This window comes from Aptenodytes patagonicus, chromosome 1, assembly GCF_965638725.1.
Source record: "Aptenodytes patagonicus chromosome 1, bAptPat1.pri.cur, whole genome shotgun sequence".
Lineage (NCBI taxonomy): Eukaryota > Metazoa > Chordata > Aves > Sphenisciformes > Spheniscidae > Aptenodytes > Aptenodytes patagonicus.
Window position 1 is genome coordinate 62179465 of NC_134949.1, and position 23709 is coordinate 62203173.

The 23709-nt window shown below is 36.8% G+C and overlaps 1 protein-coding gene across 5 annotated transcripts in view; it reads right to left on the reverse strand.

The window, feature by feature from the left end:
- The window catches only part of WASHC4 (WASH complex subunit 4), a 42662-nt gene that overhangs the window by 3324 nt on the left and 15629 nt on the right, over positions 1 to 23709 (reverse strand). For 3 of the 5 annotated variants that reach the window (XM_076339251.1, XM_076339243.1, XM_076339282.1), the window contains 22 exons: positions 23498 to 23625; positions 22631 to 22791; positions 20639 to 20765; positions 19177 to 19302; positions 17804 to 17911; positions 15771 to 15917; positions 15599 to 15678; positions 14561 to 14666; positions 13655 to 13771; positions 12518 to 12686; positions 12224 to 12378; positions 10568 to 10642; positions 9598 to 9702; positions 7890 to 8024; positions 7051 to 7159; positions 6268 to 6334; positions 5550 to 5636; positions 4640 to 4787; positions 3191 to 3287; positions 2519 to 2715; positions 1406 to 1505; positions 10 to 157 (listed from right to left, as the gene is read on the reverse strand). In XM_076339251.1, the coding sequence (XP_076195366.1) occupies positions 24 to 157; positions 1406 to 1505; positions 2519 to 2715; positions 3191 to 3287; positions 4640 to 4787; positions 5550 to 5636; positions 6268 to 6334; positions 7051 to 7159; positions 7890 to 8024; positions 9598 to 9702; positions 10568 to 10642; positions 12224 to 12378; positions 12518 to 12686; positions 13655 to 13771; positions 14561 to 14666; positions 15599 to 15678; positions 15771 to 15917; positions 17804 to 17911; positions 19177 to 19302; positions 20639 to 20765; positions 22631 to 22791; positions 23498 to 23625 (2678 nt within the window). In that variant the 3' untranslated portion in view covers positions 10 to 23. Of the gene's footprint in view, positions 1 to 9; positions 158 to 1405; positions 1506 to 2518; positions 2716 to 3190; positions 3288 to 4639; positions 4788 to 5549; positions 5637 to 6267; positions 6335 to 7050; positions 7160 to 7889; positions 8025 to 9597; positions 9703 to 10567; positions 10643 to 12223; positions 12379 to 12517; positions 12687 to 13654; positions 13772 to 14560; positions 14667 to 15598; positions 15679 to 15770; positions 15918 to 17803; positions 17912 to 19176; positions 19303 to 20638; positions 20766 to 22630; positions 22792 to 23497; positions 23626 to 23709 lie in introns of those variants that run through there. The other 2 variants (XM_076339273.1, XM_076339262.1) reach the window with 1 other exon arrangement.

Below are 23709 nucleotides of genomic sequence, written 5' to 3' on the forward strand. Positions count from 1 at the left end.
AGACATGGATCATGTTTAACATTTTATTCAAGGCAGTAAAAACAAAGTCTTCGCATATCTATTATGCTGATGTCATAACACACTTGATACAGTATACCATGGTCAGCATATGCAAACTGACCTTGCAGCACGAAGGGTCCTGGCCCTATGAAGAAATCTGTATTTGGGGTGAAAGGTTTCTTCAATCAGTAGCACTTGTGTAAAGATTACATACACATGCTCACACATTTTGCAGAGTCCAAGTCCAAATATTATGGTAGAAGGCAAAGATATCACCGTGTTCAAAGCTTTTCACCCTGGTACGCATTTCAAGCTTTTCTCACCACAAAACACATTTTTAGAGAACTGAACACATATCACAACAGGGAATATTTAACCTAAAATACAATTAAGTAACTGACGTTCTACAGAATACTCTCCTAAAGAAGCCAGGGTAATATGTCTATTCTTACTCATCACGATGCTTGTAGGTGTTTTTTTGAGTTAAACAATTATTTGAGCAACTTCACTGAACATGATCAAATACACATTCATGCTAAAAGACTTCTTTCTTTGTGAAATGTTTTCCTGGTACAGAAGAAAACTGATCTTTGGCTCAGTGACTGTCACCTCACAGGTCACTTGTGTCTTTGTCGGAACTACAGTGGAAGATTATTTACCAATTTCATTTTTAATACACTGCCACCCGAGTGTCTTAAGTAACTTGTGACTGAACTGCACTTCTATCTTAACCCTCGGGAGCATTCTTGTTTCTTTGAAAAGAATTTTCCCATACCCAAGAACATCTTCCAGAATTCACGAGGGAGAATATATAAGCATGAATATAAAACGCAAAATACCCATGTTACCTAGTCAAGAGACCGTACCACAAATTAAGATCTTACCCTTTGAATATAATTCAGTGGTAGACCAAAACATACCATAAACATCTGAAAGTCAGGTATAGTATCTGCATCATCCGTCTACATCAGTTGAGAAATAGCTGGTAAGCAACAGGTGAAAAACACCAGCTTATTTCACACCAGCTAAGGCTGTGCAGAAAAGGCTGTCATTGTCAAAACTGGTAACTGAGAGGGTAAAGTACGATGCTGAAGTTACTGAATTTAATATTACTACAAGTATGCAATTCTCCCTGTCCCAGACTTTTTTGGGTTGGTTCGGTTTTTTTGTGGTGTTGGGTTTTTTTGGGGGGGAGGTTCCGCCCCCAGAAGCCCAGCTTGAAATTCACCCATTCCAAAGAAGGCCTCTGTGAGCTGTTGACTCCACAATCACCCCAAACTCTTTCTGGAATACTGAATCAACCTACTAGCAAGAAAGCAGCTATGGAAAAAACCAAAAAAAAGTACTTTCCCTACTAAGGCACACTCTCATGAGCCAAAATGTTCTACGAATAGCATTCACTCACCTTCTTTTTCTTTCTTTTCCTGGTTTTCTTCTGCTGCAGTTTTATCTGCTCTGAAAAAAATTCTTGCACTACTTAGTGAGAAATAAAGGAGTTCAAATTCCTAGGGGAAAAGATACAGAAGAGGAGTGTCAGTGTATCACAAGAATGAATTTGTAGACAGATAAGTGGGATTTTTTCAGAAGCATCTAAGGCAACTATATTTCAATATCTAAATCACTTAAATGCTTTTGAAAATCTTCCTCCATTCATACCTTGTTGACATGCATTTTACAAAGCAAATGTCAGCCAAAAACTTTAAAGGGCAATTTAGGCAAAGCAGCAGCAGTGCAATAAATCTGTCACTAATCCACTGAGGCTGAAAATGAGGTTTGTAGCAGCAGTGAGAATTTGGAGCAACTTGCCCATGGAAAATCATGCAAGCCAATAATTTGAATGGCCACAAGCTTGATCAGTTTCTGAACAAGGTTCAGTGATGTATTTTTTTTAACAACAGAGGACCAAAACACAGTGGACACTCGTGGGAGTCATGAGGACCTACAGGGCTTTATCTATTTCAACAACAGATGTGCTGTTACAGAATGTAATCATGGGCTATTCAAAAACAGGCAGCTACAGATTTGTCCCATAGCCTCTTCAAATCAAGAGCAGAGAGAGAGAGAGAGAAAGCATTTACACCACCGATGAAACCTGAACTGCTATGCTTCAAAATTCAAATGCGTCTTTCCTCTATTTGACAGCTAGTGCATCATTTGACTTAGCAGCTCAGAATTAACACCCAAGCAACTCTGAGGGTTCACAGTGTTATGCAAAATCTTTGTTATAAGAAATTTAACCAAAAAGTTATTCTCTCCTGTTTAAGCATTTAGGTTAATCCATGGGACAAAGACTTTCAATCATCCAGGTCAAGTTCCCGCCTCACTCAAATATCACAAACACTTACAACACCCCCTTCAGATTGCACACCTCAAGTCTTTATACTCTTTTTGTATTCTTGCTGTAGACAATGCTCTATGTTTTTTGCTCTTGATAAGCTCCATCAGAAAACACATACCCGAATTGTGATGGGTAAGTGCAGAACTCAATACAGAACAGATAACTGGACCCATGCTATACCTGTAAACAAACTTCCAGTCGCTTGTGGGTAAGGTTCATAGTTTGTAGTAGTTTTTCATCTTGATTAGTGGACTGCACATTCTGCTGCTTAGCTACTGCTCTTATTTCCTTCACATACTTCTCTCTAACAGACTGGAACCAGTGCAGAGAATCAAACTCCTGGTACTGATCCAAAAGCTTCAGAATGTAAGCCACACCTATAGTCATTAACAAACCATGTACCAAAGTCAGCATGCAATTTGTAAAACGTTTTGTGAACGTCTTTAACGGATCAGTCTAATTCCCACACAAATAAAATTTAAATTGCAATTAATTTACAACTAAATCTAACAGGAAGAAAAAATTATAATAAAGAACAAACTTCAATTGTTGAAAACCTCACAACTTATCCAAAGACTTGCACACCTTCTCATCTGCTGAGATCCGCAAGCTTTGAAAGAAATAGGGGAGCACCAAGATACGACAAAACTGTCTGCTCCCATGCTCAGCTATTCCATGCTTAGGAGATTCTGAACACATAGCCCTCAAATCCATTGTGCTGAAGCCAAGACAACCCAAATTTAAATTGTGGAATTTTTAATTATGGGAACACAAAAAATATAAACAAAACTTTTCTCGCAAATATCCATTATGTTGGCTTACCCAAAGGCCAGTCAGTGTGCTGACACTTACCCATGGCAAACCCATCATCAGTGAAAGCTGCTCCACTTTTGTTCTTCTTATTCAATTTCTCCTTGCAACTGATTGAATGCTCTACAAAATTGAGGGTCTGAAAGAGTGAAAAGCTGTCTTGGAATCATCAAGAGAGACTCACAAATTTTAAAAGGTATTCACATACATGCTGTTACCTATGAATATAATTCCACGCCCAAAACTATGCTAATTGTGTCCCCCATCATTACGCATTTTTGTATGAAAACTTGTCCTTTTTCTAGATCTTTGGGAAGAAAGTTAAGTTAAGCTTTGGAAAATATTTGCAGATATGTAAGTAAAAAACCAAAAAGGTACATCTTCATCTTCACTGTTCTTGTCAGACTCTATTACTTCGCATTCTCTTGGCAATTACTAGAGGTAAACATGTAAACAAGTAAAGGATAATTAAAATAGTCCAGGTTCCTGGAAAGCTTAAAGATACTAGTGTTTTAAAGCTACAGTATGTTACATCATTCTATTTAGAAAATAGTAAAAATATTTCCATAGTCTTACATTTACAATGATGTTGAACAATAGATCCAGGTAGTAATATCGCGCGATGGGTATGTGTTTGCATGCAATAACTACTATTGAGACATGGAAATGTGTGTACTTTTAACAACTTTTCGAAAACCTATGACAGTTTCAAATTTAACTACACTGAAATGCCTTTTTAAAAACTAAAATGGATGGTATATTCCTGAAACTGTATTTATCAGAAAAAATTCTACAAATGGGAAGGAAAAAGAACAAAAGTATTTGCCATGAGCCTTTACTTTCCCTCACTTCTATCACCATGACATACCTGTCCTCTCACAGTCTTAAGTTTTGGAACATCGATGAGCCATAAATTAGCTTCTAAAATGGGATATTACACATTAGTCTGTTTAGATCATTTAGGCCTTCAAACTGAACTGCTTCTGAATGCCCAGAATGCTGCACTCGAGTGTGCATCGCCTCAATTCAGTTGGACTCTTTCTAAACAAAGCTTATTAGCAAAAGCAGGCCCAATTGCAATAGGGAATGCCCCAGTTGTACTGCATTAGATCATGACATTAAAAGAACCTGAAGACAGCTAATGCGATGTGGAAAGAGCACACACATGAAAGAGCTGAAGAACACGGTTTTAAACTCCCTTCATCCTTGCTGTTCCAATTCCTCCTTTTTCATCTTGGCTTCTCCAAATTTGATTCAAACAGGATGAGAAGAAATTTTTAAAGTTACCTTTTGAGTGCTCATACATGAATTGATGTAAACGAAGAAACACATGGCTTTGGACAACAAAGCCAAGCTCAGAGCAATCCCACTTGCAATCAGGGAAGAAAGTAGAATATGATAAACAACAGTCTAATACAAAATATTGAAACACAAACCTGATCTGATAAACTTTTTAAAATAAGTACTGGTACACATAGTGCAAATACTAACCAGTGGGGGAACAATTATGTAGAAGTTCCGCAAATGCATGTTCTTTGGACTGCGGAATTCAGGAGCAAATACATCCACAAGCATTTTGAAGTACTCCGTTCCTTCTGCAAAGTTACGCGTGAGGTCACTGAGGACAGAGTCCAACTGCCTGCAAAGGGTAAGAAACATGTTACCTGGTTTCTGCTAGAAGGTTCCGTGCTTACTCACCCTTCAGGGTAACAACCCGCTCTTCACTCTTTGGCTGCACCTACAACCCAGTATTCGGACCAGTGTCCAAGATTACACCCTACCTCTACAGCCACCTTGAATCATGTTTCTTGATTTAATTTCCTCAAAAAAGGTTTATGAATACTTTCCTAAGGCCCTGAACATTCTAAAAGCAGAAGTCAGACACGTGGTGAGGAAAGCTTGTTAGCCTTTAAACCACAAGGATTTTATCAAGAAACCAGGTTCTAACAGTCTATCAGTACAAATCACAGAATCACAGAATATCTCAAGTTGGAAGGGACCCATAAGGATCAAGTCCAACTCCTTGCTCCTCGCAGGACTACCTAAAACTAAACCATATGACTACGAGCATCATCCAGACGCTCCTTGAACTCTGACAGGCTTGGTGCCGTGATCACTTCCCTGGGGAGCCTGTTCCAGTGACCAACCACCTTCTCAGTGAAGAATCTTTTCCTAATGTCCAGTCTGAACTTCCTGAAATGCCGCTTCGCATTCAGCATTTAAAACAACTGCTTCTATTTTCTCTGCTTTTAAGAGCAGCAAATTTTTTTGTGTAAAATCAGTTGAACTTTTAACACATGCACACACAAAAATGCAACTAACAGCTGCATTTACAACTTTAAAATTACAATTCTCTCATCCCATCCCTGCCCCAGACCTCAAAAGCATGATGTTAGGGTACCTTGCTGCTTTTTGTGTTTCTTCCGAGAGTCCTTCTTCTTTCACCAGCTCTTCAAAGTTAACGATATCTTCCAGATCAGGAACAAACCTGAAACAAACCTTGTTAATATTATGTACAACCGTCTATGTTGACTGAAGTATTTGTTGACCATAATTTATAATTTAGTTAATTTAGTCTTCTGGGCTTGAACTACTTAAAGTTATATCATACCATCTCCTCTCTCTAGCACCTGCTGCACTTGATAACTAAGTTTACTATTATTTCCAAGAAAACCAACTATTTCTTTGTATGTAAAAGTCACTATGTTTTAATGACCTTTATATAAACACTATCATCCATACAGAAAGAAGTATCAAAGAAATGTTTTCTCCAAGTTCCTCAGGGCTTGTACTCTTTTTCCTTAATGCACCCTCTTGAAGTGATTAATATTAGAATTACTGACTTAACTAAGGACCAATGACTTAAATGTACATTCTGTTAACTCTTTTGCAGTGTTTTTCCATAGAATTTGTTTGATTTTTGCTGTTTTATGGCCGTGATTGTACAGTTCTGAATTCCAGCACTGTTTTTGATAATTCCACTTCAGTGAAGGCATAAAAATGGACCTTTTTAATCAAAATTTATGGGGAATGGGTAAGAACCCAGGGAATATCAGCATGAATAGGGAGTAAAGGAATGAGAAGGAGCAAACGTAGAAATGAAATATTTGTGGAAGTACCTAATTGCACTACTACAGCAGTGAAGTCCACCAGATCTTATCATTCGTACATAACCCATAGCATTGCCTTTAAAAAAAAAAAAAACAAACAAGTAATTTATAATTATTTAAATACACACACACACACACTTTTCGTAACTCCTGTAAGCTCTGAAATGTACATTAAAGTTGCCATATTATTTTGGCAAAGAAACTGTTCTGAAAGCCAAGTTAAAAAAGTTACATTGAACCCCGGTATCAAAAGTCTATGTAGAGATATAAAACACAAATGCATCATCTAGCAAGGCTGTGTTCACTTTCATGATAGCATACGGGCCAAATAATACAAACTCTTTTCACTGGACACATTAAACACTTGCAAGTTCAGGTCAGTCCTGCGCATCTACAGCATCAATGGCTGAAAATACCATTGTAATGTCATGCATCGCTCAAAGTTAGTGCAGCTGGATATATGGCCTTTCTCTGAAATACATGAACTTAAGAGTACTATTTTCTTACTGGGAAATACACTCAAAGTCACTTCCATAACATAAAGAAAAGATGAACTTAAAAGGGAACAGACATCTGCACAAGCTGTAGCTATATTTTAGATTAAGACATGCAAGGGCCATTTCTATGTAATTAGATGAGAGTATTTATTTCACATGGGATACAGCTGAAGTACTTTCCATCTGACTAGAGTTAAGTCTAGTTTTAGCCTGAGCTAAAAGTTCAGTTACTAGACTGTGAAGACCTCTTTCATTTAATAACATTTATAACATTGTCTTAGATAGCATTTCATACCAATTTGACTTATGAGTTGTCTGAACTGGTCAAGATAGCTCTGGCCATCCGGGGTTATTCCAAGTTTTCTGATGCCACGGTTGAATTTATCTGCTCTTTCAAAGGGATACTAGAAAAATATTTTAGAATAATTTGTAAGAATAATTACCTACCCTTAAAAAAAAATTTAAATGTTTTCATCATGTCAATACAATTCTATTTGCAATTTCATTTTTTTTATAAATTATACACCTGCCTGTCTATATTAGTTTGCAAAAGTCATTTGGCTAAGTTACTTTTGCAAGCTGAAAAGTGAAACGGAAGTCTTACTGTGAACAAGAAAGCATTCCTAAAAGAAATAAGTACTTGACATATAAGAAGCTGGCAGCCTATTTTACTAAATACATTGTGTCTCATATTTTCGAGACATCAATTTTCCAGCATGGAAAATCAGACCCTAGACCCCAAATGACATTTGTCATTTGACATACTGGAATAAGTGCTACATATTCACATCATTTTGGATTCAATTTGAATAATCTTATTATTCAAAACTGACAACAACTGTTAAGCATGGTTTGGACCAGAAGCTTAGAACCTTCAACAGACCATGACTCCATCAAATCATAATTTTCAAGTCACTGAGAAAATTATTTTAGCCAACCCCATGTTTACAGAGCAGCCAGAACAAAAGAACACAGACATTTGTAATGCTGCAATTTGCTAGCACAGAAGTTGTCATTTTGTCTGGAGATACACATTTAAATAATAGGAACGTTATGATTTGGTGCACCTTCAGTCACATGAAAGTAGCACTTCTTTTAGCCAAGTTACTCTCAATCCTTCAAAAATTATTATACCTTGTGATCATTTTGATCCTTGACTTCCCTGAAGAATCTAATGTCTTTGATAAGTCTGGATTTGATATGTTCATCATACATGAACTGGCTAAAAATATAAAACTTTTTCCTCAAAAATTGGTAAGTGAAGTTTACCTAGAAGAAAAAAAAAAATAGTCAAATCAAGAAAGTTAGCAAAGTAACAAGCGTACCTAGCAACCCATTTTCAGTAGATTCCAGAGTAACTTGTATTTATGATGATGTTCCAAAAATGGAACCTTCTACTCAGTTTACTTCAATTTGTTATTCCCAACTTATTTTTTAATTTCACTGGTTTAAAAGAATAAAGAAAACCCTTCTCCCGGAAGGCCTACTCTCTTCCAGGAAGGGCAGAGGGACCAAGGGATAAGTTAGCTATTTCAGTTCAATGACCTGCCCTACACAGACATTAGTTTGTGTCTGGAATATCTTGTAACTGTCCTTTTGAAGCAATACAAACATTTCAAGTTGAAAAGGGCAGACAAGCTCAACTTCCTCAGTTAAGTTGCGGAATCTGCATAGCCTCTTGACACGCCTTTCTACTTCCTCAAAGTTTTCTAAAACACTCTCTCATAAGGCAGAAGCACACTTCTACCCTACACATCTCACTTACTTCTCATGTCTGCATAAACAACTTTACTCACAACCTGAAGTGAATAAATCTACATCACCAGGAAATAATGCAAGTAACAGCATTGTTTGAGTAACTAAAGTCCCCAAGATTGATTTTCTTCTTGTTACTGGAATAGTTATTCTCAGAAGAATAATACAAGAGAATTTATTTCCAATAGTGCAAGAAAACATGAAAACCTTATTTTTCTAATCATTTCCACTTTTCAAGTAATGACTTGAGAGCGGGTTCAATATTTCAGCAAGTTCCTTTTTTTTTTTTTTTTGATAGGGCCAGAAGAATGGGGAAAAAAAACAGCAAAAAGGTAGAAAGAAGTTGAACAGCAGGTTGGAAAGCACCAACCTGAAAATAGCTTTGGCACTGTATCCAAACCTGAGAACCACAATGATAAATTCCTGCTGCAGTAGGCATGCCACAGGAAGTGCCCTTATCTACCTTGCAAAGAGGTAAACGCCTTCGGCTGGTTAAAATGACCACCTACACTACAGACATCATTAAAAGCATTGCAGTAAGAAGTCGCAGTCTTCCAATAAATGATCAGAGATCTGTAGCTTTTATTTCGCAAATTGAAAAGCTGATGTTTCTTAAGCTTAACGATTACAAGAGGAACTTTAAAAAAAAAAATCAACATTGCATTTTTTCAGGATTTACTTTAACTGCAGCAAAAGTATCTGTCAATACTTATGTCAATAAGGAGAAACTTAGAGCATGCTGATTTATGCAGGCAGCTTATAAATCAAAATATTTTACTATGCTAGTTTGATAAGTATTATCTTTACTGAAATTCAGAGTCCCACCACATCTGTATCTTCTTTGATGTGGTTTTTAGATCTCTTCATTAACTTTTATGTAACAACTGGAAGTGGCATAACTCCCAAGAGATTGTGATATTGATTTGTGTCATGTCCAAGAACTGATTTGTTTTATTAATACACACAGAATATTATTATTGCACTATCAAAACTGCACAACCAAATAAACCATTAGGAGATGCAAGAGTTTGTAGGCTTGTGTGCACTATTACAAAAAAAATCCAGTAACAGTGCAAAAGATACTCACTGTTGTGTTCATGATTCCTGTTCCATGAGTTCGAATTGAATTAGCAATGTGTCTAATATTGATAGTGTTCAAGTGCTTGTTATTACTTGTTCTTTCAATGAAGATCTGAGAGGCGGGGGGGAGAAAATAAAGTTATTTATATAAATTAGTTATATAAACTATAATTAGTTATATAAACTATATTAGTTATATAAAACTGATTCTGTGATAAATTATCAGTCTAGGTAGCCCATATTCTATTTCTGAGAGCAGCTAATAACTGGTGATTAGGGAAAGAACCAAGAAAATACAGCATGCATACAATAAACTTTATTGTACGTTCTTCTGATTTCTGCAAAGCGGTAATTCAACAATTCCAAGGCAGATGTACCCAAACTCTCATATCTATTGAGACTATATCCTACATTAATTGGTCTAAACTCTTTTGGCACCTGTTTGTACTTTTGGCCCCACTATATACCATGGCAATGAGTTCCACTACTGAATTATGTGTTATGAGGAAAAAGTACTTCCTTTTCTTTAAGGAGGCCGCTCATTTTCAGTGGGCCCCTCATTCTCACATTGTGAGAAACCACAAAGGATTGTTCCTTGTACATGTTCTCCATGTCATTCACTGCTTCATCTCTCTAATAACCCATTTTCAGATACTCTTTTTTCAAGCTGAAAAATCACATACTTAGTATGTCCTTATATAGCAGCCAATTATCCTTGCTGCCTTCTCCTAGCTTCACTGGAGTATTTGACAAGGAGTGATCCTACTTGCACACTGTACTCAAAATATGCTTAGAGAACATTCTCTGAGACCTATCTACAGCATCCCCAAAGATGTTTTTCTAGAGCAGCAATAGCTATTTTACAGCTTGTTTTATGTGTGTTCAGCCTGGGTTTTTCTTCCACATATACTACTCTGCAGTTCTTAATCCCTTCAAATCAGAGCCAAATCCAGGAAAGAGTATGGGATATACCTTACCTGATTATTCAGATTGTAGAGGTAGCGGGATACAAAAACATGAATATTTCTCATGATTTCCAAAACGTCCAGACCCTGAAACAATATTATCTATTGAGAATTACTATGATAAAAATTCTCAAGAACTCCTGACATGCCTAACCACTAAGGTGCGCGCAAATACTGTTTCTGTAGTTACTTGAAAGCATTTTAGAAAGCAATGTTTTCGCCTTGCAAAATGAAGTCTCATAACAATTTCTGTTCAGTGTCTGTAAGACAATGTTTAAGAGGAGAAAAAAGAAGCTCAGCTCACATTTTAACATTTACACTTCTGCCTGGTTTTTTTTTCCCAACTTCCCCTGAAAGTAAGAAATCCTCCAGTCTATTCCACAAGCCCCAATTAAAAAATAAAATAAAATTGAAATTTGGCTGTTCTCAGATTCCAGAAAATGGAATCTTGCCTTAGACATTTCTATAGACACAGAGATTTCTACAGAGACATAAGCAACTAGCTGCTTTTTGATATCATTTTGCCCAACCTGTCTAGAAGACTGAAGTTTTGTATTTACAATGTAGGTTTTACAATTGTTTTGCTTGAAGGAGTCCCTTTAGTATCATTGTGCATAGAGAGGATGCTATTTAATCTACACACCCTATTTCCAGTTGTGCCAATGATTTTATCAGGATTTTGCGGGGGGGGGGGGGGGGGGGGGGGGAATGGAGCATGGGGTCTCTTTGTTTTGAAGTAAAGCTCATACCAGAATGAATGTTATGAAACCAATGTTGTGAAATGATTTAATTCTTTATAACAATATGATGGCCAAATATTGCCAATAGAAAGCCGAAGCCAGAAATAGAAACTAATCAGCACTTTTGTACCAAGAAGCAGCTAGAGTTCTTACTTCTATGCCCTCTTCCAACTTAGGAAGACATAGCCATCATGAACATTAGAAAACAAGAGGCTGTATTTCCAAGAGCTTTCACCAATGTGCTAACCAAAATGAGGGAATGAAGCTAACTGCCAAAAATATCCAAGATATTAAAACTCTTGAAGGGAAGTCTCAGAAATATGCAAGTTGTATTTCTTTTGCACTGGCCCTGTAACAGTGAACGCCTTTACCATGAACTTGATGAAACTACAACTTTAGTCTATATGTAACTATGTTAGCAGTTTCTAGGAGGCTCTGAGTCACTCTCCTATTAAGCTAAGCATGGATGTCCCAAAGTCCTCAATGTGCAGCCTGTGAAACAGTTTCTCTTGATGATCACTAAGCAGAACCTGCTGAGAAGCAAGCAACAAACCAGGGAAAAGACCCACCATTCAAAGGTCACTCCAGACTTGTGACAGTTGTATTCCAGATGTATTGCTTGCCAAATTGCTGATACTGAATTTTCAAGAAAACGTTCTCTGACTTTGTATACCCCATTTTCATTTTACTAAATCTTATGTTAAAAAATGAATGATACAAGTCCAGCATGAAATTAACTGATATTGGTGTTATCTCCAAAGGCAGATAAAGATCCTATCTCAGAAGTCAACCAGAAATTAAAGGTCACTTTTTCCAAACAGTTCTCTAATCTTGGGTACTTTCATTTTAACGACTCAGTCCTCTGAATAGCTAGCTAGTATGACAGTGTAATGGAACAAATGATATTCATATCCTGTGGGCACTGTACCTGTTCCAGAGTCTGGCTAGGAAGGTGTGCTTCAGTCATACTTAGACCATAGCGTTGAGTTGCTAGGTTTCTCATTTCACTGTAGGTGGCCCAGTCATGGAGAGCTACAGTCGTTAAGTTGTAGAAGGTCTTGTCCAAATAGTGAGTTACATAAGCTGTAAACACATAAAAGGATGAACTAAAATAATACTGCCTATTTAGTTAGGGAAGTGTGAAAACAAGTGAAAAGATGCACTAAGCCAAAGTGTAACAGAGATGAAAGTAACGGAATCAAGAAAATGTATAACTCCTCACCTTTTATGTCAATGAATCGATTGAAAAAACGTATTGGGTTCAGAAAGAAGAAGTGAGCTAGATCCTTCATACCAACTCTGAAGGGGTTTCTGTCATCCAACTTTAAGTGCGTATGAACTGATAAGCGCAGGTCCTTTTCTATCTCTTTACATAATTTGTCCAGCAAGTGCTATTCAGGGAAGTTAAAGAAAAGTCACGTTCAGTGTCCGCTTACAATGTTCTGTTAAGCAGAACTAACATCTCTCTCCAGAGACACATACAAGATGTTTTAAACTAGTGAAGACAGCTTTGCTTTGGCAGGGCCATACAAGTCAAAGTGAATCAATACGTAGGAACCAGAAGGATTTTTAATTCCTGTGTTCTTGTTCTCGTACACAACATCAAAAAAAGCTACACAGCTCAGAAAAAGTAAAGGTTTAGCCACCTAATGCCATTCCGTACATGATTAAAACTTCCACGTAGGAGTTTAACACAATTTCAACTTAAGTATTCTCACTTCTCATCTTAAGGGGAACTAGGCTTAGGGCTATCTATCTAGATAATAGCAAGACCTAAATCATCGAGGAAGAGTCTTGCAATAAGCAGTTTGGCCTGATTTTCTGCAGAATATGTAATGTTTGGTTTTGAGCTAGTCAAACAAAAAGAGTAGTTCAAAGGTTAAAACCTAGGACTTGGGAAATCTGAATTCACATTTTCTCTCTGTCAAACGTCCTTTGTAATTCTGGATAATAATTCACTAAAGAGGCCACCTACATTTACAGCGCCTTCACTACTAAAAGCCATGCATACATACTAAGAACAGCAGTACTTATTTTAGGCATTCATACAAGCAGAAGCTAATCTGACAAAAAGCACTCCTCTGTCTGCATCGTCTAATCTGTAACTGACGTTTTGCCAATTTATGTAATTTAGAGTGCCGTATTTTCATGTTCCCAGCCAACACAGATACCATTAACAAAAGGTCTTAAATAACCAAAATCATCAGTGAACACTTTCCTATTTATTAAAATACTTCACAACAATCTCAAAGGTCTTTGTGGTATTTTTATAGATCAGATCAGGTTGGTACAATAGATTCTGGCCTGCAAGATATTCCAAGCATAGTGTTGCCTTTAATTTCCATTCACAACAAATTACCTCATTGAGCACTTCCATGATTTCTTTGTCATAGCATTCCAGAAGCATCTCGTAAGATTCCAAGTGTCTTGCATGCATCATAGCAGGTACACAGTCCCGTAGTGCACTAAACATATACTGAAAAAAGAAACTATTATGCTTAACCAACAGATTGACAGACGTGTCAACAGCATCTCAAGTAGTGTTCCAAGCTAGTCTTCCCACTTTTATTAAAAATAGACTTCATAAACACTATTGAAGTTTCCTGTCCTTGCGTTCATCTGAAGTACTTAGTTGCTCCTGATCCGTTTACTGGAAGGTTGTAATTATTAGCTATTTTATCTGAAATTATTTACACTATAACCATTTTAGTACTGTAATTGACCATGGCATGCACAATACTGGAATAGATGATTGATTTTTATCAGGATTAGTATGCCAAAGCATGATTCACTTTGGCAGCAAATACTTGCTACTTCAAAGAAGGGAGGAGAGATGGGGGGTGGAAAAAGCTAGAGGACAACTAGCCCACACAGCATCACTGAACACAGCGATATGTGCTTTAGAAATACATAACCACAATGTGGAACAAAGACTTTTAATGTGCATGTCTAGCAAAAGGTGTTCATTTCAGATTAGAATGAATGGAGGAACAAAGACAGACGCACAGAGATCCAGAGTTAACAACAGCAACCTGAGATTTTTAGAGCAATCTAACAGATATACTTTAATTAGATTTAGAACAAAGACTACTTTTACATCCTCCAGATTGAAATGAAATTTCTGCCTCGGTAGTAACTCTGGCCTGGGGTGGGGGGTTTTTTAGCATTTTCCTTAAGAGTTTCAGTCTAAGCTTTATCCTCTCCTCCTCTGAATCCTTCCCACTACAGTGGCTTGTTAAACTAAGTTATTAACATGGTTACTTACATGCAGCCTAGCAGAATCAACAGCATTTTCATACACATCATCTAAATAGATTGGAAACACTGCTCGATGCCAGTATAAGAAACAACAGTCACATTGTGCTCGAACTCTAGAATACAAGATTACTTATTAGACACAGAATTGGAAGAAGCCATTCTTCTAACACAGTGATATTTATTTTAGTGTATAAACTGAAAGACAACTGTGTTGCAAGCCTAAGTTTTATATGGTTACTTTAACGTTCCAGATGCATTGTCCTTCAAAAGAAAGTTCTTGAATAAAGAACTTTTTTTTTTTTCTCCTTGTTTTCCACTAGGCTATTTATCAACAAAAGGTACCTGCTTTAGAAAAAAGGTTTACTCAGTCTTGGAAAGAATTGAACCTTACATTACAGCAAAATCCTAAATAAGTATTTTCCTATTGCGTGCAATTAGTAGCCTAGAAGTCAAACATATATTCTAAGTTTCTCCTGTAAGTCAAAAAAGAGAAACGGGCCTCTCCTGATACAACCTGTGTACAGCACTTGTCCCAGGAATTTATCCCATGACTCATCCACTGAAGGTGTTTGTTTCTCTCCATAAAGTATGCATGGAACCCAGATACTCACCTGGCTTTCAGATGGCCAACGTTATAGAAATTGAGTGCCCACTAACACTACAGCAGCAGTAAAACATGGTGTCACATGTGAACTAACAGCCTGATCTCCCAAACAGACTAGTATTAACTCATAACTTTTGGGTTTGGGTTAAGAGGAAGACTCGCTGAACATAAAGCCAAGCCATCCAAGAAAGTAGTGACAGAATTTCTAAACAATCAGAGAAGTAGATTACCTAACTGGCAACAGTTAGGTAAAATATGATTTGCCCAAAGACCAGCAAACTTCAGGCTTAGCTCTGGAATTCTTTCTGTCCACCCTGGTCTACAATACATGCAAAAATCACCACCAGCATGCAGTTACCAGATTTTGCAATTCGCACAGTGAAGATCCAGCTCCCCCACTGACACTACACTACCTTCTATATATCATGTGCCACTGCTTACCGCTCTATAAGTTCACTGATCAAGTCTAGTTTTTTCAGAACTAACTGAAGGGGAATGAGTTCTTCATCTTTAAAAGTTTTCTGTGCAAATAAAAAAAAAAAAAAAAAGATTATATTTCTTTATAAGATACTACACCAAACAAGTAAAGGTCTAGAACAATCATGGCACTTACCATCTGTGTTCCCACACTCAGTGCAAGGGAAACAATTAGTCGCCTCTGTTTTGTACTTGGCCCATTGAGAGTGTTCTCAGCCAACACCAAAGCCGATAGGACATCCAGGCGTTGCTCACTATACTTTTTATCAGAAACAACTCTTTTCTTGATGACAGAAAGACACAGAATTTCAGAGAAAAGTTACCTAAGCCCAAAAGCAATAGCTTACCTCTTCTTTCCAAAGCTTATAGACTTGTCATAAATTGAGTATTTCTGCAAACAAATTATGTTTTGTGAACAGAACTAACCAAATCCAGATTCACTTACTCTGTCAGTTCAGTGGTATTACCTATTTATACACTTGGAATATGCGCAGTTCAGCACGAACATGGGTCAGGTCATACAGTATACAAATACTGTGCAAGCTGCATGTGACTGCATGCCAATTTTAGTTCTAAGGCATATGTAATTTAAATTTTTTAAATTATTTTTTAATCAGTGACTCCCTGTTGTTGGTAACAAAATCCAGTTTACAGCTGAAGAGCCAGAAGATGTATAAACATGGTAATAACAGCGACTTGCAATTTTCTACAAATTCTAATTTATCAGAAAGATGAAGTGCAAAAACATTTGCATGAACAAATGAAGGGAACCAAGTCTTCCGGCTAAGAAGTTGAAGTCACAGATGTATTTGTGAGTAGCAGCATAGCTCAGAAGAGGTACAGTTTCATTAAAGAGTTAAAGAAAACCTCTTCCGATAATAAGAAAGTATGTTCAACATGAAACTCCTAACCTTACATGCTAAAGCTATGTTAGGTATATGCCTTAGACCTTACACCACTTTGTTTCTAAGTGGAGCAGATAAAAAAAGATTAGTACTAATGAACTCTTCTATTTACCAGCATTTGCCTCTTAAATCTTTTCTGAAAAGTAGTCAAAATACCAAGACTTGTTCACAGATGTGTTCTCTTTGATATCCACTCAATACACACGTCTCAGCATATTTCTATGCATTTAGAAATAATCTATAATGTAGTTATAGATATCATTTGAAAAGGTTATGAAAGTTATCTAAATATATGTGAACCATTTGTTTGCAGATATACAGTTTTTCTTAGAAGCTTTGAACTTCTTCAGTTCATGCTACTCCCGATTTTTTAATATATCAGCTTTTTAAAAGTACAAGTTTCGTTTTTTTCTTACGCTAGAAAATATTGAGATGCCAGATACATAAATTGAGATTACAGCCAAATTTCAAACATATCAAACTTCCAGAATACAAAAGTCTACTGTTAAAATTGTAATCCATTTATGTGAGCGTGGCCAAAACAAAAAAAATTAAGAGGAAAACTTAATAGCTGCACTGATATCAATAGCATACCTCTTTTGTAATTCTACTACTGAATGTGATGAAAGAATAAAACAATCACTAATACATCAGAACAGGTATATTAAAATCTTATTTTCCCATTTGTCCTCAATTCAGAAATTCAAGATTTGATAAGCAAAATGTGTAGTAAACTGATCTTGTTTATAGAAAGATATAATATGTAGGTATTACAGTGTTTTGCCATCAGAAGCCATTTTACTCCACAGTGAAATAGTGAATTTATGCCCGCATTAAACTCCTATAAGCCATCATGTATTAACCACTGCTATTTTGCCAAGTAGACAAAGACTTAAATAAATAACAGCCTGTTTGCTTAGACCTATAACAGATTGCTTTAAGAATGTGCATCAGAAAAAAGGTAAGAAAAGGTCAGTTTGTGAAAATCACTAGAAATAAAACCTAAAAAGAACACAAGAGGAACATGACAAGAGATGCAGCAGTTTAGAGGAAGAGAGGAACCATTCTTGGCCAAAAACCGATAACCATCTATGCTGTACAGTTTCTAGGGCAAAGCTCTGACCTACTGGAAAGTTTATGTATCTGTTGATTATGATAGAGCACTACACTACAGATTTTGCAAAAGTAAGAAGAATACTTTAAAATTAAGATTTTTTTAAACAGTCAGATAGGAAGATTAATTATTAGAACTCGGTTTACATACCTTGGCTACAGAAATAGAGTGAAGAGCCTGATACTGCAGATGCTGAGCTATGTGTGTCACAGAATCTGCCACAACCATACTTCTTCGGTAAAACATGTGTTCTATTGCCTAAAGTCAATCCCAAAACACAATAGTTCATGTAGTTATCGAAACTGTTGCCTTTAGAATTTGGCTTTATGCTGGCTGACGCATCCACACTGCAAATACAGACTCTTTCCATTTTGTAATGTACTGTTAGTAGCAGTTGCAATTAACCCTTAGAAACTGAGAAAATCAAACCATTCAGGAGCGTAAAAGAGTTTCAGGACTGATTTAAGTTTATTGGGTTTTTTGTTTTATTTTTTTTAAATAATCCAGCTCTGTTCAACATTGTTTTCTGAAGTTATCTCAAAACAGTATTTTTCCTTTCGGAAAAAGTACCAGGAGAAGTGCAAAGTCCTGCACCTGGGGAGGAACAATCCCATACACCAATATATACTGGGAGCCATCCAGCTGGTAAGCAGCTTGGCAGAAAAGGACCTAGGGGTCCTAGTGGACACCAAGTTGAACGTGAGCCCGCAGTGTGCCCTTGCCGCAAAGAAGGCTAACGGTATCTTTGGCTGCATTAGACAAAAGTGTGGCCGGCAAGTTGAGGGAGACGATCCTTCCCCTCTACTCAGCACTAGTGAGGCCACACCTGGAGTATTGTGTCCCAGAGAGAGCTGGGACTGTTCAGCCTGGAGACAAGAAGGCTTGGGGGGTTGGATCTTATCAATGTATATAAATAGCTTAAGGGAAAATGCAAAGAGAGCCAGGCTGTTTTCAGAGGTGCCCAGTGACAGGACAAGGGGCAACGGGCACAAAGTGAAACACAGGAGGTTCCCTCTGAATATCAGGAAACACTTTCTTACTGTGAGGGTGACCAAGCACTGGCACAGGCTGATTGCCCAGGGAGGTTGTGGAGTCTCCATCCTTGGAGATATTCAAAAGTCATCTGGACATGGTCCTGGGCAACCGGCTCTAGGTGGTCATGCTTGAGCAGAGGGAGGTTGGACCAGATGACCTCCAGAGGTCCTTTCCAACCTCAATCATTCTGTGATACCAACTAAGGAAGGCAGTCAGAAGTTAAATAAATCAGTTATAGCCTCCCAGATCTCCTGTTCTCTAACCAAATCCAGTCTTGAACAAGAAGCCATGCAAAGACATGTCCCCACTCAGTTTTGAGTTGTTTGCCGTTTGGGTTTTTTTTTTTTGTTTGTTTGGGGTGTTTTTTGGGTTGGTTTTTTTTTTTGGGGGGGGGGGGCGCGGCGCGAGGAAATGTTAATATGTGATGTTTGGTCAATGTTGTCTGTAAAGGCCTACACGAAATAAACAGTTTTCATCCAGTGACCTACCTTCAGAAGTTCTACAAGCCTGCATAGAGCTTTCACCGAGGTTTTGGTCATAGGTTTTTGCATTGACATGTAGAGGTTCATTGTAGTTTTAATGATGGTGCTAAGACTGTATGCATAAAGAAAACCCTAAAAATAAAATGAGTAAAGGGAGGGGAAGAATTTTTTCACAACATATCAATCAAGTAAGTCACCTCTGTTTTCTTTCATACATGACAGAACTAACATTTGTCTCTTCACACTAGAGAACCTACCACTCCACCTAATAAGCAAGCCCGAGATCCCAAAGCTGAGTGAGACCCTTTTATTGGGCAGACATTATGAAACTGCCTACAAGTCATTAGATCACCTGATCATTGACCTCTTCTAGAGCCATTCAAATTAAACATAGGTCAGTGAATTAATTGCACAGCCTCAAAGGTCTAATCATTTCAGACCTATCATAAACCAACCCACCAAACAACTCCCATTCCCCCAAAAAACAGCCTATCACAAAACCAAATTAAAACTTCCAGATTCCGTGGAATAAATACACTGAATTTACAGTTCTACACTGTCTAAATAGAACTGTCCATCCCACAATAAAAAAGCAATCATTTCTAAACCAATGGATGCTAAGCTTTTAAATACAATGTTGATTACATAAAACATGACAAAAATGTTATTCAACTTATTTCAAAGGAAAAGTAGTAACAATAAAAAAAAAAAAGAGACTAGGAAAAGACAGCAAGTGGTCTAGGAAACTCAATTTGCTACAGAGCAAAATTTACTTAAGTCCACTGCAAATAATTCTAATATAAAACCCACAGATCCTAGTACATGTATGTCTTTAGATATGGAAGATTCAGGATCATGCTTCTATCACACACCTATTCTCATCAGATTTCTGTCAGGCAGATAGATACATATCAAAACTAGCAAAAACTAAACTCAAAAATAAGATGCATCTTACATTAAGACTACATGCTGTTAGTAGGCCAAAAGAAAACCAGCTGCCTTGGAACGTAGTAAGATTCTTGCAAAGTACCATCACTAGGCAAAGCACAACGGAATAACACAACCCTTACTGGAAGTATGCACTGTGCTAAATAAAACTAAATTAGACACTGGTTCAGTCCATCTTATGTACCTCATGACTGACTCAAAAGAAAAGAAACCCAAAACCTTTACTACAGAGGAAGTGAAGCTTTCTTGATTTCCTAAGTCAAGAGAAAAATTCAAAATTTTAGCCACTGAATATTTGGTCAGATTCGCTTCCCACACACACCTTATGGAAGTATCTTTTACAGATTTACTTAAAAGAGTATCTACTGGGTATTTAAAGTTTTAGAAGAATTCCCACATTGTAAAATAACACACCAATGATCACAGAACTTCTGTGATTTCTTTTCATATTCAACAAATTGCATCAAAACATCAGTTTGCTGCATCGTTTGCTGTATCACCACATTAAAAGACTGCACACCTGGATGAAGACATTGCAGCGGTTAGAAAGATATTCTGCAAACTTATCCACACGTTGCTCCTTTGACAAGATAGATTCCATTTTTGTCATCCACGAGCTCACCAAAACATAATATGACTGCATATCTCTGGAGAAGGAAACAAACAATGTTGCTCACTTCAAATGAGAAGAATGAGGATTTTCTTTTCTCTTTCCAAAGCTTAAATTCTTCCAAGGGAAAATATGTTAAATCTTCAGTCCTCAAAGTAACAACTCTCTGTTCCCAAAAGTATCAGAACCTCATACTCATTTACATTTTAATTCTGTATTGGTAAGGATTAGTCTGCCAATTAAATCTGTACAAACATACCCCAAAGAGTCAAAATCACCTACCTTTCAAGAGAACAAAGAGCCGTCTTAGCAGTACATATATTACACTTCTTTAAATTAAAACAGTATATAAAACTGTTAGAAAATGCTTTTAAACACTAGACAAAAGAGTCCTACACTTATGTTAATTTTTTTCTCCAAGTTTGAATTTTTTAGTGTTTATGTAAATAAATATTTTCATTACATCAATGCCAAAACTGGACTGCTCTTAAATAGCATAATTCTCCAGAAGTTAATCTTCTTTGATTACACAAGTTGTAATTAAATGTTTAAATAGAGTTCATTTTTAAAACTGCTATTTATTCCATGCTACAGAATTGTGACACTGCAATACTACCTATTGTAGTAGTTATAGCAGGAATGTATTCAGGTCATTGATTATGACATAAAAAAATTACACTTTAAAGAGCACTCATATTTAAGGCAACAGTCCAATTATCAAAGGCAATGCAAGAACTCATAAAAAAGCAAGAAAAAGTTACTGACAGAATTCAAATCAGCAGATGCAAAATCTGCATTGTATTACAATATCCTCAAAATGTCCATGAATACCCAGATCTTTTTCAACCTTTTCTTAATCTTAAGAGCTTCAAGACATGACTTTACCACTGCCTAAGACCAAAAGCAAAGCAGCAGTGCTATTATGCTCCATCCAGGAATTAAAGCCTATGAAAGAACTCAGTCAGAGCTCTTGACTCTTCTGTGGATGTAGAATGTAAACCAGGAAGAAGTGGATTAAACAGAAACAGGACAGTAGTGAAAATAATCTGCCAGAGGATCATGTAGGCATGGAGCTGCTTTTCCCCCCTCCCCCCTCTTCTCCAACCCAGTTCTGCCAGCTTGTATTCAGGGTTGGAAGACAACCTGCAAAATATAAGTTTTTACTTCTATTCCACAGACCTCATTTTCCACCTTCTTGTTTTGGTCTGCAACATAAACAGAAATCTTAGCCCTGTTATCTCCCTATGGAGTGCAGCACACTTGTTCATAAGACTGACAAATTAAAAAAAAAAAAACCAAAAAACCCCACCTCATCTTTAAATGTATTTTAGAAAGAACAGAGAAGGAAGTGACCTGCAAACTACACGCAGAGCACAAAAGAAGAGAAGCCTTTTCAAATATAGGTAATTTCAAAGACCATTAAACAAGCAATTAAAACAGTCATGAAAAAAGAAATACTTGCAAAGAAAGCATCATCACCAAGCAGAGAAAAAACCCTTTATAAGCCTACTAGCGACCTACCTCCACAAACACATAGAAAGCAGAGAGCCCTAATAGAAAACAGAGCAGCTCAGGTTACTAGACACTAGTTTAAAAAAAATGGAAGTTGGAAGTATGTAAGTAAAAATAAGTGAAACAATCAAATATTTAGAACTGCCAGGAACTTTGTTATTTTGGTGACATAATACACATTTTTCTGAAAGCATGACATGAAAAAAGCTTCATTTTGACCAACACTTTTTCAGCAACACTAACACACACATATTGCTGCAGTGAAATGGAAGAGTTGTTTAACACCGCTGAGCAACATTACACAACATGCTGGTACACTGAATGAATAAACCCATGTGTTTATAAACTATTTGCCAAACATCACCATGAAACAATATTTAGGAAGCATACTTGGTAAGTGACTGTGCCTTCTGCTGTAGAAAGTTCTCCCTTTGTGTTTTAACTGCATGAATACTTTTCTTGTCCAGAAGTTTGGCAGCAGCTGGTATTTTCTGAATCAGAAAGTTGTCAGCAAACCAGATGATGTTAGCAGTTAATGTGATGGCTGGTACCTGCGGGGGGAAAGAAAAGAAAAAAAGGGGGAAAAATACTACAAGTAGCAATAAACATAAGTAACTACAACAAATACTATGCCACCATGAATGCTTCTTATGCCTCTCGAACCATAACACACAAATCAGTTTACTTCTGCATAACTAGTTTCTACAAAGTATTATGTTCACATTAAAAAAAAAGGTTTCTCCCCTAGAAGTCCACCAAGGACACCACAGGCAAAGTTATTATCACTCTCAGTGATTCTAAACGGTGTTAGAGAATTTAATAATTTCTTAATACCACCTGATATGAAAAAGCCCCCATCACCTCTGGACTTACAAGGTCTTTCAAGATACATGTTTATAGCCAAAGTCAAAACCCAAAGCATTTATTCAGTCCCACAATACTCATAACTCAAACAATTTTTTTGTCCTCAGTGCCACATTAATCTTGAGAAGAAACATTTTAATGGTAATTTCAAGTTATTTTACCTTGCTGCTAAGTGAGTGGGCAGGTTTTAGAGCATCTTTAAAAGAAAATGGCAAGGGGGAAGAAATTACAATAAGTAGAAAAATCTTAATTCTACTTTCTGGCTTGTTTTGGTAAATTGTGTGTTTTCTTTTCCCAAGTCTTTGCTATGCTATACAACTAAGAAAATTATCTACTTCATTACTAAAGATTTTCCCCCCCTTTTATTTATTGACAAAAGAATAAAGCATTCACCTTTTTACAGACATCCAACAATGACTTGTAAAATTTCTTGTCTATGGTCCGAAAAATCTGAAAATGCAGTACAAAGAGGCCACAGATGCCCACATACTTATCTCTCTGGTCAATTTCTGAAGGTTCACCTGCAGAAATACACCAAAAAGAAAAATATTTTTTTTGAAGGCTACTCCCAGACAAACAATACAAACAATTTTAGAAACAGTGAA